General features: G+C 42.1%; 1 protein-coding gene across 1 annotated transcript; it reads left to right on the top strand.

The window, feature by feature from the left end:
- The first annotated feature begins 1,133 nt into the window (after positions 1 to 1,133).
- Positions 1,134 to 14,149, top strand: LOC133008749 (cytochrome P450 2J6-like). Its single transcript, XM_061076025.1, has 11 exons — positions 1,134 to 1,295; positions 1,751 to 1,913; positions 4,072 to 4,224; positions 4,437 to 4,597; positions 7,064 to 7,132; positions 7,304 to 7,420; positions 7,805 to 7,931; positions 11,977 to 12,062; positions 12,337 to 12,438; positions 12,520 to 12,661; positions 13,747 to 14,149. The coding sequence occupies exons 1-11, from the start codon at positions 1,134 to 1,136 to the stop codon at positions 13,932 to 13,934; spliced, it is 1,470 nt and encodes a 489-aa protein (XP_060932008.1). The 3' UTR covers positions 13,935 to 14,149.
- The last annotated feature ends 1,229 nt before the right edge of the window (positions 14,150 to 15,378 follow it).

Genomic DNA, 15,378 nt, shown 5'->3' with positions numbered 1-15,378 from the left:
GTCTTCCGTTGCACCACCTACTGTTTGGCCGTGAATTGTTTTCAGACGTACAGTCGTCGGAAAAGCAAAAATGAAAAAGTGTTTGTCAGATCCGTCCGTCCGTGGCGCGCGAAGAGACGGACGATTCCCACTATAGTTCTACGTGTTGAAAACAATTCACCGCCAGAACAGTAGGTGGCGCAACGGAAGACAAGCTTGGAGAAGCCTACCTCAAGAGTGGTCAGAAGAAGTCCACGCTGTTTATTTACTTACTCCCCACTTTCCTTACACACAGTGTAGGCTACGATGGCAACTAAATAAAATAAAGTGACACCCAGCAGGTCAAAATGCTGATGTAATCGTTTCTTAGCGCAGCGGTTCCCCGGTCTTGTTTCCGAACTGTGTTGCTAATCCCACAGCTTGAAGCTGCTTGAGGCTACATGTAGCTTGAAGCTACACGGAGCTAGCTAGCTTCCCCCTCACCTAGCTTCAACCCCAGCTTCCACACAGTCAGCAGGGACTCCCGCTTCTAACCTGACGGTATTGTAGAAACAGTGTCATGATAGAAGTGGAATTAAAGTTGTGACAGTGGGTTTTTGCACTGTTACCACCGTACTGTAATGCTAGCGCCATTATGAAAGCTTGTTATAACCGTATGTGACCGTGCACACATGCCGTCAGTGCTCTCACCAGCCACCGTCAGCCGGACAACTCCGCTGGCTTAACACACACGTCACATTAATCGTAAAATCATAGTTGTGTTTGGGTTTGTTGTGACACAGGGAAAGAAGCAGGAAGTTTGAGGTCTGGAAATGACGTCGTACAGAAATGATGTCGTTAGCGGACCAATGACAGCCAAGGGCTGTCCATAGGCTATCCGAAATAAACACGGACAGTTAGAAAAATCAGAGGTGCACGAAAAGCTCTCTGAGGCGCTCGGAGAGGGCGCTCGGAGAGGGCGTTCCACGGCGGATAGGGCGGTCCTATGTCCGCGTCCGTCAAAACAGAGTAGCATAAAGAAGCCTTTAGGCTTCTTGGTGTTGTTTACATTCGACTCTCATGCGAGGAAACAGAAGAGGAGTTGGAGGCAGAGTTCAGAGACGATCTGTGCGCTCACAGCGAGTCCAGCAGCTCTCAGTGCAACCTGTCCCACCATGTTCGTTTCTATTATCCTCCTGGTCGTTTGCGTTGGGTTCATCATCCTTCAACTGAAATCCCAGAGGCCCAAGAACTTCCCACCGGGACCCCCTGCCCTGCCCGTCCTGGGGAACCTCTTACATCTGAACCTGGAGAATCCTCTGAAGGACTTTGATAGGGTAAGAAAAACACTGAAATCACTGACGCTGCTCTTTAATATCCCTTAAGTTGCTAAGTTTATTGCATAGTATTACTACTTAAGTGCTTTTCCTGCTGTATCAATATGAATGAATAATAATAATAAGCAATTTTTCTATTTTGTCTCAGAAAGTTACCAAAGTTAAAAGGTGCTTCACAAAATACAATTTATGACTAAAGATAACACATCATAGAAAAAACAGATTTTGGTCAATAATGCATTAAAACTAAACAGATAATAGAACCAAATGGAAGCAATAAACCTCCTTCTCTCAAGTCTTTGTTGGAACCGTCTGTCGTCCTGTTTGTTATTTCTAACGTAGTCATTGTTGCTAGATTTAGCTGTTGCAATGTTTTTAAACTATTTGTTAGCATTGTTTTTGTGTGCTCTTTAAAAATGTCAATGATTTCAATCTGTCGTCTTGTTCTGTGGCAGCTGAGGAAGAAGTATGGAGACGTCTACAGCCTCTTCCTGGGCCCCAAGCCTACGGTCTTCCTCAACGGGCAGAGTGCGATAAAGGAGGCTCTGGTGACCAAGGGGATTGATTTTGCTGGACGACCTGATGACCTGTTCCTGAATGACGTCACCCAGAAGAGAGGTAGGAAACACATGATGGTCTATGAATGTCATTTGAGGCTCATCCCGATGTGATAGTGGATGTTAACACCAAAGAGTTTTCCAATTGAATGTGGCGTCCATAAGGTCAGATTTAAAGGGACATTACAGTTCTCAGTTTATCTTGGACAGCTTCTGTGTTTCCACTGCAGTCAGTGTCTATATAGTGGGACTTCAGTTGTAAACTCTAAATGACTATGACATATCTGTTTCTTGTGAATCCACTACTTGATGTCTCAGGTTTGAAAGCACGTCTTGAGTCTACCTAAGAACACTAATAGACCAAAGTATAACCACTTAAAAAGTCTGTGAATATCACTGAACATGGACCTTTCATCAGTAGCAGGAATGATACACAATATCCATTATGATAACTAAGCAAAGGGAAACTAGGCACACAAAATAAGATAGTTTCTCTTTTGTTAACAGCCTGGACAGTGCTAGAACAGAGAATAAATTATCACTGAACACAGTCTGGTTTTGCTGCCAAATTTCAGACTGAACAAGGAAATACATAATTGAAGACCAAAGTTTTTTTGAATGCTAAATTACATCTACAAAATACATCCAATTGAAAATCTTAAGGTGCAAATTTGGTTACAGTATTTTGGTGACTTTATTTTTAAGTTCATAAATTGTCAGTGTCTTGCTTGACGGCATTTCAACACTAACCAGGATTGCTCAACCCCGGAAAGTACCAACTATAAAATACAATTTCTAGAATTTCTTGGACTGCAAAGCAGCACTGAGTGGGCCCAATCACATGCATTTTGACGCGTTGCATGCGTTTTGCCTTCTGCCTGAAAAAAAGAAATGTTGATCCCACCGCCCTCATCACCCAAACCAGTATATACAGCTGCCTTTGTCAGCAGCTCTCAGTCGGTTTATGAACCTTTTGTGTCTATTAGCTGTATTTTGTAGCTGCCTGGATGTTTACCTGCCTGTATACTTGCCCACCAGCTTGTCCACGCATCTACATGTAAGCCTGTTTATTTATCATAAGACTATCTTCACTGAATGGGCCTGCGTTTGTGTTTGCATTTGTTTCCAGCAGGGTGACAATACACCTGTAGGGTATCTTGCCTGTAGGGACGGCAAAGTGAAGACACAACCCTGCTTGAAGTTGTACACATTAGCCAGTTTGTACAATACATATAGAAAGACTCAACAGCTTCTCAGTTGTGTTGAGTCAGCACAAAGGGCAACTAAGGATTAGAATTAGCAATATATAGATATATAATATCTTTGCAAAAATTATATTGGCATTATAGTGAGTAGAAAACTGGGCCTGATTACACAGGGTTCCATTTGGCGAGGTCCATTAAATAACCTGAATTGTATGCGTGAACATGCAGTAGTCCACGACACAGTGTTTGTTTTTGGTTGTGTTGGCTGAAAGTTGTTTTTGCGTTTGCTTGGACGTGTAAGACGAAGCAGACACGGCAAACCAATGATACTCTATTTGCCAACAGTTTTTGTTGAAACCAACTACTTCCAATATTTGCTTTAAGCAAAGTTAAACACTTGCTGCTTCGAGCTATGTATTAATGTTCAGGAAAGGGTAAATTAATGTGAATCGAAAAGGAATAACTTCAAAAAATCATGTAAAGTCACCTAATAACATTAATAAAAACCTAATAAAAACAATAATTGAGACAGAAGTTTGGTGGTGATAGGACAATGCACAGTGGAGTTATGACAACATTGTCTCCTTTGGCGAAGGATGAACCTTCGCCGTACCTCAATGTTTACACGGTTTGAGGTAAATGTCCCAATTCTGAGAGAAAGAGAGACGTCACCTTTGCAAGACATTCCTTTGATCTTCGACCACAGGAGTGGATTTGTTTGTTTACGGCTCAGCGTCGAAGGATTCATGGTCCATGTATGTCGACGTTGGAGTCCAACCTCCGCTGCTCAAGTAACTAGCCAGTTTTGAGAATGTAAAAAGTAGAAAGTATAGATATTTGTGCTCAAATGTAGCGAGTAAAAGTAAAAAGTCGTCAGGAAAATAAATACTCAAGTAAAGTAAAGATATGTGAAAAACCTACTTAAGTACAGTAACGAAGTATTTCTACTTCGTTACTTCCCACCACTGTGTTATAGCGACGTCATTAGCCGCCCTGTGCTCTTCTCTGTCGTAGGCTTGGTTCTGGCGAACGTTGGCCCCAGCTGGAAGGATCACCGTCGCTTCGCTCTGTCGACCTTGAAGGACTTTGGTATGGGGAAGAATTCAATGGCGGACAGGATCCATGGAGAGCTTCAATACATTGTGGAGGCAATGGAAAAAAGCGTTGGTGTGTTATCTTTAATTCTGTTCTGAGAGTTAAAACATGAAGCACTGTTCTCCCTCTTTGTAACTCTGACGAGTGGGTACGATCTCCTGTGTCAGTCGCAGCTGAACGAGATCTTCCATTTACGTCCTCACTACAATCTGTTGTTTGTGTTTCTTGCTGTGCTGTTTTTCTTGTCTTTTTTTTAACACTGATGTTTGCATCATGTCTCACAGGCAAAAGCATGAATCCTGCAATTCTGGTTTACAACACGGCCTCCAACATCGTATGCCAGGTTCTGTTTGGAACTCGCTTCGAGTACGACGACGAGTTCATCAAAGTGATCTTTCAGGTTTTTAGAGAAAACGGCAAGTTAGCAAACGGACCCTGGGCGATGGTGAGTCTGAGTGCTCTCTTTCTCTCTCTCTCTCTCTCTCTCGCTCAGGTCATGGTATTCAATGGGAATCTCCTTAAGTCCGAGGTGAAGAACTGTTTGGAACATAGACTGTAGACATGATGGACAACATGACAGCCAATGGTCCCCTGGTGGCTGGTTGCCGTATAGGTCATGAACCCTGCTTTATCCATGTAAGTGGATGGGACGTGAACCAAACCTCACCCACCACCTCTCAGGCACGAGATGATTTTTTTTTACTGAAAGGATTTAAACTTGCAAGGAGTTATCTGCAGCAGTACTTCTCCTCCCATTATAGAGAAATATACAAGATTCAAAATCCTCTGTTTCGAGTGTCGAAGCAGAATCTTCACATTTGGATTCAGATTTTAAACTAATGTTGTGCAATAATGCTTTACCTCTAATGCATTAAACGTGATACCGTAAAATGGTGTGTCTTTCGGCATTCAATAAATTTGGTTATCAAAATTAAACATTATAACTTTAATTGATGAAAGTTACCTCGGGGCACCAAGGAAGGGAAGGGAAAAGATAGCCAATTTATTGATTAAGTCTCTTAAAAGTACTAACTACAAATTTGGAACTCTGATTTAACAATCAACTGAATAACTATAACCAAAATTACCATATAGATAGTTAGCTAAGTTGAAGGATATGGAGTTCTTGACAGTGTGTAGAGGTTGGCAAAATTCACGTATGCATCATTATGAAAGAACATTTGTGAAAGAAAAAACATTTATTATGAATATAATAGTGTATATAAAACACAAATTACTAACGGTACTTTCTAAGCAAAGATGTGTATTTGAGTGTGTGTCTAAGTGAGTCCATGTGCTTCCCAAAATGGCGGCCCCTTTTGAAGTGGTTTTACAACAGGTAGCGGAGCAGAGATAATTAGGTGAAGGATTATGCATGTGTGTGTGTGCCAAGTTAGACAAAGAGTGTAGAATGAAATGCAAAGAAAGACTGTGAAGAGCCTAACAATCTAACATTACTTTCGAATAACTTATAACCAAAGTATCACAACACAAATCAAACCTATAAACCCCACACAGAATCGAATAAACAGTCTTGCTTAGCCTAGTATAATTATTAAGCCCAGGTGTGTTACCCGTCTGTGGAAAGGGGAAAAAGGAAGTTGCTGTGCAGTTCGCAGTTCTGTGAAGTCTTCATGGCTGGTTGTGTGGTTTCTACCTTCGCGGTTCTGTTGAGCTGGTTAAAGTTTTCCTGCAGGACATCGAGTCACTACTAGGAGTTTGGTAGAGCTTGAGTTGCAAGGAGGTTTCCCTGGTGAGATGAGCTGGAAGCTGCACCTTTTTTGCTCCTCTTGAAGAGTTGGATGCGAAGAGAAGATACGAGCTGGAGAAAACAGGCTTCTCCCTTCTGCGATTTAGGAAGAGCGGCTGGCAGCCTTCCACCCTCAGACGGATTGTAGAAAAGAGATAGAAGAGGTGGAGAACTTGCCCTATATTGGCCTGGGACCTCACAGTTCATGGGATCCAGAGTGACCAATAGGAGTTGGCCCTTGTGGCTTTTCACACCTCTGTGTGAAGTTGAGGAATCCTAGGAGACTGAGTTCCCTGTCCTCTGGCTTTGTCCGTAACAAAGAACATGTGGTTTCATGCTTTTGACTACTGTTAGGAATTTCAAACTTTTAACTATAGTCTGTGTCTGAAAGAACTCTTAAAAATAAAGCTAGAGGTATTTTTAGCTAGATATAAGGCCTCCATACAAATGATTTAATAATAACCTTTTCCTTCCATGGGGTTAATCTACAAATTAAGAATGAACGTTAACTTGATCTCATTTCTAACTTCTGTATTAAAGCATAATTTCATTAGATTCATTAAACTCACACAGAGTTCCACAGCTGTCTGATAAGTCTCGAGGTTGGACAGAGCGACTCTGTTGACTACATTTTGGGACATTGTTTTGGTTAAGTTGCTGCGAATGTTTACACAGTGAGGTTTGTTTTGATGAAGCTAAAGCATAATAATCTTTTCTCCAATTGTAAACACCTTTGGCCCATATTGCATCTGAGGTTGAAGGACGTTCTTGAGGTAAAACTCGTTGTCTAGCAACTATAGATTCATTGGGAGTGTCTCCCTGTTCACTTCCGTATTCCAAAAGCCAGGAGGATGGACTACGCGTGCGTACTTCCGAGGAGGAGGGACGAAGATCTACTGCTATAAAATGGACAGACACCGGATGTCCAGCGCGCTCTGATACACCTAATGCGCTGGAAGCCCATTGTTTTTTTGCCGTAACCTGTTCATTGCTTTCCTAAATTATTTCTTAATTGAGCAAAGCTGAGTTTGGCTCTACTTCTCTTAAAGGATAAAAGAACACGTTGTTTTTTCGACACTACCCATATAGGCCGAGGAGGCCTCTGTTTTCACAAAAACACTGTCCCAACACTAATGATTGTTCATTTTTTCCTTTTTACAGATGTACAACTCTTTTCCACTGATTCGTAACCTGCCGCTGCCGTTCGTCAAGGCCTTTGAAAATGTTCAGGTGTGTTGATTGGGCCTTGAAAATATTTATAACACTGATTGTTTTAAAAAAGGGATATGAGCATCAATCATGTAATTTTTTTTCTCTACCTACACATTTCTATACAGTCAGTGAAAAATTTAAAATCCTAATGCTGAAGTGTACATACAACTTCCATCTTATATTTATCAGATTGCTGTGAAATATATACGTCAATTCCTGGACGAGCACAAGAAAACCAGAGTTCCTGGAGATCCACGGGACTTTGTTGACTGCTATCTGGACGAACTGGACAAGGTGTGTGTCTGTGTGAACTTACATGTTATACTTGATTTAAACAAATGGTTTAATATTGAATTTGATAATTTTTTGATAACGCCTGGAACTTAAAGCAACACTATGTAGTTATTAGAGAGCTACAGCGCCCTCTGCAGTCACATGTGGGTATTAATTCTGTTGGCTCCATGTCTCCATGATTAAGTGGTTTTCTTGCAGAGAATAAACAAAACCTATCAATTTGATGATGCACCAAAGAGGAAATATATTGCAATTTAGCTATTTGCTCATATAGTGAGGTTAAAAACTTGCATAGTGTCACTCTAACTGTCAGCTCACAAAATGAGCTGGTTCTTATCAGTCTGTGTGCTGGTTTATCTTTAAACAATCACTCTTCGTTTTTAGAGAGTCAGTGAGGATTCTCCATTTTCAGAGGAAGAACTCATTTCGAACTCCCTTGATCTTCACTTTGCTGGAACTGACACGACCTCCAAAACCCTGCTCACTGCTTTCCTCTACCTCATGGCCTACCCACACGTACAAGGTTCGTATACATGTGCCCATGTGAGGATTTACCTCTGTCATCACCAGTGTTGGGATGGATACTTTCAAAACGTATTCCGTTACAGAATACATGCCCAAAAATGTAATCTGTAACGTATGCCATTACATTTACTAATCTGCGTAACGTATTCTGAGTACTTGGATTACTTCCACATCGAATTGCATTTTTTAAGTGTAGGAATGCGGCATTGTTATAGTCAGTGGAGCAGCAGCAGTTTAAGCTCTCTAACTGTAACGAAATACAGTTACTCACAATTTGTATTCTAAATATGTAACGCTGGTACATGTATTCCGTTACTCCCCAACACTGGCTAGCGCGTGGACATACAGTTAGGTCCATAAGTATTTGGACATTGACACAATTTTCATCATTTTGGCTCTGTACACCACCACAATGGATTTGAAATGAAACAATCAAGCCATGCGTTAAGTGCAGACTTTCAGCTTTAATTTGAGAGTATTTACATCCAAATCAAGTGAACGGTGTAGGAATTACAACACATTTTATATGTCGCACCCACTTTTTAAGGGACCAAAAGTAATTGGACAAACTAACATAATCATAAATGTAATTGTCACTTTTAATACTTGGTTGCAAATCCTTTGCAGTCATTCACAGCCTGAAGTCTGGAACCCATAGACATCACCAGACGCTGGGTTTCGTCCCTGGTGATGCTCTGCCCAGCCTCTACTCCAACTGTCTTCAGTTCCTGCTTGTTCTTGTGGCATTTTCCCTTCAGTTTTGTCTTCAGCAAGTGAAATGCATGCTCAGTTGGATTCAGATCAGGTGATGACTTGGCCATTGCAGAACATTCCACTTCTCTGCTTAAAAAAACTCTTTGGTTGCTTTCGCAGTATGCTTTGGGTCATTGTCCATCTGCACTGTGAAGCGCCGTCCAATGAGTTCTGAAGCATTTGGCTGAATATGAGCAGATAATATTGCCTGAAACACTTCAGAATTCATCCTACTGCTTTTGTCAGCAGTCACATCATCAATAAATTCAAGGGAACCAGTTCCATTGGCAGCCATACATGCCCACGCCAAAACACTACCTCCACCATGCTTCACTGAAGAGGTGGTAAGCTTTGGATCATGAGCAGTTCCTTCCCTTCTCCATACTCTTCTCTTCCCATCATTCTGGTACAAGTTGATCTTGCCTCATCTGTCCATAGGATGTTGTTCCAGAACTGTACAGGCTCTTTAAGATGTTTTTTGGCAAACTCTAATCTGGTCTTCCTGTTTTTGAGGCTCACCAATGGTTTACATCTTGTGGTTAACCCTCTGTATTTACTCTGGTGAAGTCTTCTCTTGGTTGTTGACTTTGACACAGATACGCCTACCTCCTGGAGAGTGTTCTTGATCTGGCCAACTGTTGTGAAGGGGGTTTTCTTCACCAGGGAAATAATTCTTCTGTCATCCACCACAGTTGTTTTCTGTGGTCTTCCGGGTCTTTTGGTGTTGCTTAGCTCACCAGTGCGCTCACTTTCTTTTTAAGAATGTACCAAACAGTTGATTTGGCCACACCTAATGTTTTTGCTAACTCTCTGATAGGTTTGTTTTGATTTTTCAGCCTAATGATGGCTTGCTTCACTGATAGTGACAGCTCTTTGGACTTCATATTGAGAGTTGACAGCAACAGATTCCAAACACAAATACCAAACTTGAAATTAACTGTAGACCTTTTATCTGCTCCTTGTCAATGACATAACGAGGGAATAACACACACCTGGCCATGGAAAAGCTGAGCAGCCAATTGTCCAATTACTTTTGGTCCCTTAAAAAGGGGGTGCCACATATAAAATGTGTTGTAATTCCTACACCGTTCACCAGATTTGGATGTAAATACTAGGGATGAGCGAGTACAGCATTATCTGTATCTGTATCTGTTAACCATATGAATTATCCGTATCCGTACTCGGAGTGGGCGGGGCCTAACCCGGACGTGGTTGGGATTTAACCCGGAAGTGGGCTGGATTTAACCCGGAAGTAGAAAACTATTACAGGACAGCATCAGCATTGAGCTTCAGATCAATGATTTTTATCACAATAGCAAACGAACTATTTACAGAACAAGTTTTGCAACAATGAATACAACACATGCTGTTACAATTATGGAGTGAAATGTAGAGATGAGCCGGATACTCGGCTGAAACGAGTATCCGGTACGGATAAAGCACTTTTGCCGAGTACGATTATTATACGAGTAATCGGAGTCATTATCTGTGCTCGGACTGAATGAAAATCCTCACACAGCGTCACAGCGCTCCTCCCGTCACACACGGCTCTGCTCACTCACTCACAGAACAGCTCTCTGTCTCTCAGTCACTCAGGTTCACTGCGCATCGGGACTGTTCCATAGGCTCAGTCAAGGAAGCAGAAATGATTCGTTCATTTCCCCACTGGGTCTTCGGGTACGAGTCTTTGGAAAAATTTTCACGAGACCTGCATTGGCTCAGTAGAGGAGCGCTGCAGATGCGAGGGACGTTCACTGTCTCCCGGAGAAGTGAACGCTCTGTGTTTTTAGTATGGAAAGACGTGAATTGTATTTGTTCACGGGTCATGGTGACTGGTTTTGTTGTTTTCACTTTACATTTACACTTACTTTACAGTAAAGTAAACCTCTATTAAATACAGTACAACATGACAGTTTGTATGGTTTGAAATTGTCATTTATTATCACACTGGCATTTAATTATCACGGCAAAAAATTACACTGCACTAAACTTTAAGTGTTAATGTAAGGTGAAAATAGCAAGGCCAGACTGTGTGACTTGTGAACGAATGTGGATTGCGTCTTTCTGTGCTGGGGACACAGAGTGTTCGTTTCTCTGGGAGACAGTGAACGTCCCTCGCATCTCACTCACACACACACACACCTGGTGTGGAAATAAATTTTAAAAAATCATAAAAAAATTTCAAAGATAAAAAAGAAAGTTATGTTGAACCAGCCCACTTCCGGGTTAAATCACACCCACTTCCGTGTTAGGCCCCGCCCACTCCAAGTACGGATACGGATAATTCATATGGTAAACAGATACAGATAATGCTGTACTCGCTCATCCCTAGTGAAATGTAATAAAAAGTGTTTTCATACTCAACATAACTTTCTTTTTTAACTCTGAAATTTTTTTATGATTTTTTTATTTTTATTTTTTTTAAATTTATTTTCACACCAGGTGTGTGTGTGTATGAGTGCGCGCACACGCACACTCACTCACTCACTCACACACACACACACACACACACACACACACACACACACACACACACACACACACAAGGACAAGACTGACAGTCAGAAGATCATCGTGCAGCGGCCGATCTAGACGAGTCCTTCGTGTGTGTCTCTCAGGCCGTTCCGCCTCCATGTGCCTCCATGTCCATGTCCCCTTCCCTCGCTGCACCGGCTGCAGCCGCAGCGACAAGCCGTGCGTGGCGGAGTGATGTGCATGTGCGCTCACACTCCGCTGTCTGCCGGCTCCACAGCTCTCTCAACGGCGGCGGTGGCAGAGCGCTGTGTGAAAATCCTCACACAGCGTCACAGGAGTGCTGTGACGCTGTGTGAGGATTTTCATTCAGTCCGAGCACAGATATTGACTCGTATTACTCGTATAATACTCGTGCTCGGCAAAAGTGCTTTATCCGTACCGGATACTCGTTTCAGCCGAGTATCCGGCTCATCTCTAGTAAATACCCTCAAATTAAAGCTGAAAGTCTGCACTTAAAGCACATCTGGATTGTTTCATTCAAAATCCATTGTGGGGGTGTACAGAGCCAAAATGATGAATGGGCTAAAAATGGGCTTGAACCAAAGACTACATTTAAGAGGGTTGCAAGCACTCGGAGTCTTTGAGCCACGGTAGTTTTCATAGCATTAAAGAGAAATGGGCGCTTCATTCTGTGACTTCTCTTGTTTAATGTTGATGCACTACGTCCTTCAAATGTTGTGTTTTAAGATATACATTCTTTTGTATTTAATTTGATGAAATGTTATTTTTTTTAACATGAAGAATTTGTCTCTCAGAGCGTTGCCAGCAGGAGATAGACGAGGTGCTGGAAGGGAAGCATTCGGTCATGTATGATGACAGACATAACATGCCATACATGCAGGTATATATGTTCAGACACATTTCTCTTGTGATGATTCATCAATAACGTTACTTCTATTTGACATATGGGTGTGGGTCAGAGGCATATTTCTTAAAGCAGGACACAGTCCGTTAATGGCACATGGTGTAAGATCCACTTTGACAAAACTTAGTATGGTTTTTAAGGATATTTTTGACAGGTATCCATAGTAAATGTTTACTTTCTGTGTCTGATCCTGTGTCCCAAGTCAGACAAACTATAAAAAAATGACGCTAAAATCTTTTTTTCCATCCAGGCTATGATCCATGAGGTGCAGAGGATAGGCAACATCGCTCCACTCAGCCTCGTCCACTCAACGACCAAAGACACCGAGCTCATGGGATACTCCATTCCCAGGGTAAGTGGCATAAGACGTGGTAAAAAAAAAACATACCATTACTTCAGTAAATGTTACAAATACTGTCGTTTATCGCCTCAGGGTACGTTGGTCATCCCTAACCTGGGCTCAGCCCTGAGAGAGGAGGGACAATGGAAATTCCCTGATGAATTCAACCCAGAAAACTTCCTCAATGACAAGGGAGAGTTTTTCAAACCCGAGGCCTTCCTACCTTTCTCTGCAGGTAAACACCAAGCAAGCTGTGTGTGTTTGCCATTCCATCACATCAACAGACACTTAATATTAGGGCTGCTCGATTATGGAAAAAATCATAATCACGATTATTTGGGGCAAAAACGAAATCACGATTATTCAAACGATTATTTATATGTGCCCTTATTTTTTTTTTCTTTAAATGACTAACCGGAAGTACCCGTCACTTCCGGTTCCGGTAAACACTGATTACGGCTGCGTGTCTTATTCCTCCGTGAAACCATGCAGGATATCGGTACCTGGTTCAAACCCTTAATGATGGCAACATTAACACTCTCCCTAAAAAACCCTTTGTAACTGAGAACTTTAAAATTTCCTCTCAATATTAAATGTCCCCATCTGCCCCCCCACTACAAACACAGAGAGAGAGAGAGAAAGAGAGGGGTGGGGGGGGGGGCTATGAAGACCATCATCATTTACCCCCGAACCCCTACATTGAACGGGTTCCATACAACAACAAGCGGAGAATCGTGAGCTGACCCGCGCGGGTCCGGTGTGAGCAGCCGGCGGCTGCGCGCTGGAGAATAGACGCTGCGCGGCGCGGCCGCTTCACTGTGTGGTGCTGCTGCCCGTCTGTTTCGAAGAGTCGATCAGACGGGGCTGCCCTCCCTCTGCCATTTTCCACTCGCGCTGTTTTTTAAATACCTCCGGTTCGCGCACACACAACTCGCCTCTTTCACTTCACAGCTGCTTGAGAGTGAGTGCCAGTCACCGGGGCCGTGTTGAATGCTTTGGGGGAGGGACTGAATTGCGCATGCGCGTCTCTTTAGAAAAAATGCCAAATAATCGGTTCAACTCGATTATAGTAGTTTGGAGATCGTTTGACCCAATAATCGTAATCACGATTATATTTCGATTAATTGAGCAGCCCTACTTAATATAATATTTAGCTAAACTGACAGTTAGCTAAATATCATGGATAAACAATTAAGGAAATTGTTGGCTAAAATAAAGTTCTTAGCGAATCCAACCACCCAAAAAGGAGATAGCGTGGTTTCATGACTGGGTCGGTAAGATCAAACTCTCAGGTCTTTTCTTTCATTTCTAACGTCTCAGGTCCTCGGATGTGTCTGGGAGAGGGTCTGGCTCGTATGGAGTTCTTCCTCATCTTGGTGACACTGCTGAGGAAGTTTGAGTTTGTCTGGCCTCAGGACGCAGGAGAGCCAGACTTGACTCCGGTCTATGGGGGCACCCTGTCTCCCAAACCTTACTGCATGAATGTCCAGCTCAGGGCGACACAATAAGAAGGTCTTATAATCTAGTCAATATTATCTTAGCTTCCTCACATTAACTTTTAAATCATATGCTTGTAGCTCATAATTTTACAAAAAGAACACATTGTAAATATACTTTACAAATGTATAATTGCTAATTTTATGATTGTATGAAATGCATCTTTATATGTAAGTGATAGATGGGATTGATGGACTGGAGAATAAACCGCGATATTGAGACAAAATGTTTCCTTGTTATGTCTCTTATTCATGTTGATGGATGTATTGGACAACAAATGGAAGAAAGAGAAATAAGAATTAGCCTGAGGGGAAAAAGTTTCAACTGAAGTTTTGGTTATCATCACAGAAAATGGGGCAGAATAAAGAGACATAATCAAACTAAACACACAAAAAAAAACTTGAACTAGAGCTGTGCCTGGAAAAAGTTGTTCTGGCCGTTGAAACACAAAGAACTGGTTCGAGATCAGCAACTGGCTCCAAACTGGCCCTGGATCTGCCTTGGTGTAACATGTGAGTCACAGAATGAACTCACGTGTCATCTCCTCATTATCACAAAATATTAGATCGTGATCTCAAGTTATTTAACTCGTTATCACGGGGAAACAGAGGAAATATAATGTATGATTCCATGTCTGTTCAGGACATCTGTCCTTGCACGCCGATCCCCCTCTGGTTTATTATTCAAGTTGTGTTCTATGAGAGTTTTACCATGGCGACACAAACAGACCCTCAAACACTGTCCCCGCTCGACCTCTCTGGGATCAATGCTTCATCAACACTGGAGTTATGTAACAGCTGGTGATAAAAGCACTTACCTTTGACTTTCCCTTACTTTGATTTCCTGCTTACTTAGCAGCAAATACTCAAGGAAGATTACAAATAAATTGTCTCAGTGATTTATTGTTTAAGTTCCACTCGACAGCCGCTCACAGCTCCCGTCACAACTTAGGCTTCTCAGTATTGTTTACATTAAACTCTGCGAGGAAACAGAATAGCAGGAGGAGGCAGAGTTCAGAGACAATCTGTGTGCTCACAGCGAGTCCAGCAGCTCTCAGTGCAACCCGTGCCACCATGTTCGTTTCTATTATCCTCCTGGTCGTTTGCGTTGGTTTCATCATCCTTCAACTGAAATCCCTGAGGCCCAAGAACTTCCCACCGGGACCCCCTGCCCTGCCCGTCCTGGGGAACCTCTTACATCTGAGCCTGGAGAATCCTCTGAAGGACTTTGATAGGGTAAGAAAAACACTGATATCAGTGACGCTGCTCTTTAATATCCCTTAACTTGTTATGTTTATTGCATAGTATTACAACTTAAATGCTTTTCCTCCTGTATCAGTATGAATAAATAATAATAATAAGCATTTTTTCCATTTTATCTCTTAAAAGTTTCCAAAGTTAAAAGGTGCCTCACTGAATAAGATTTATGACTAAAGATAACATATCATAGAAAAAA

This window comes from Limanda limanda, chromosome 8 (assembly GCF_963576545.1).
Source record: "Limanda limanda chromosome 8, fLimLim1.1, whole genome shotgun sequence".
Taxonomy (NCBI): domain Eukaryota; kingdom Metazoa; phylum Chordata; class Actinopteri; order Pleuronectiformes; family Pleuronectidae; genus Limanda; species Limanda limanda.
Note: the sequence above shows the minus strand (reverse complement) of the source record. Positions and strands in the feature narration are given on the sequence as shown.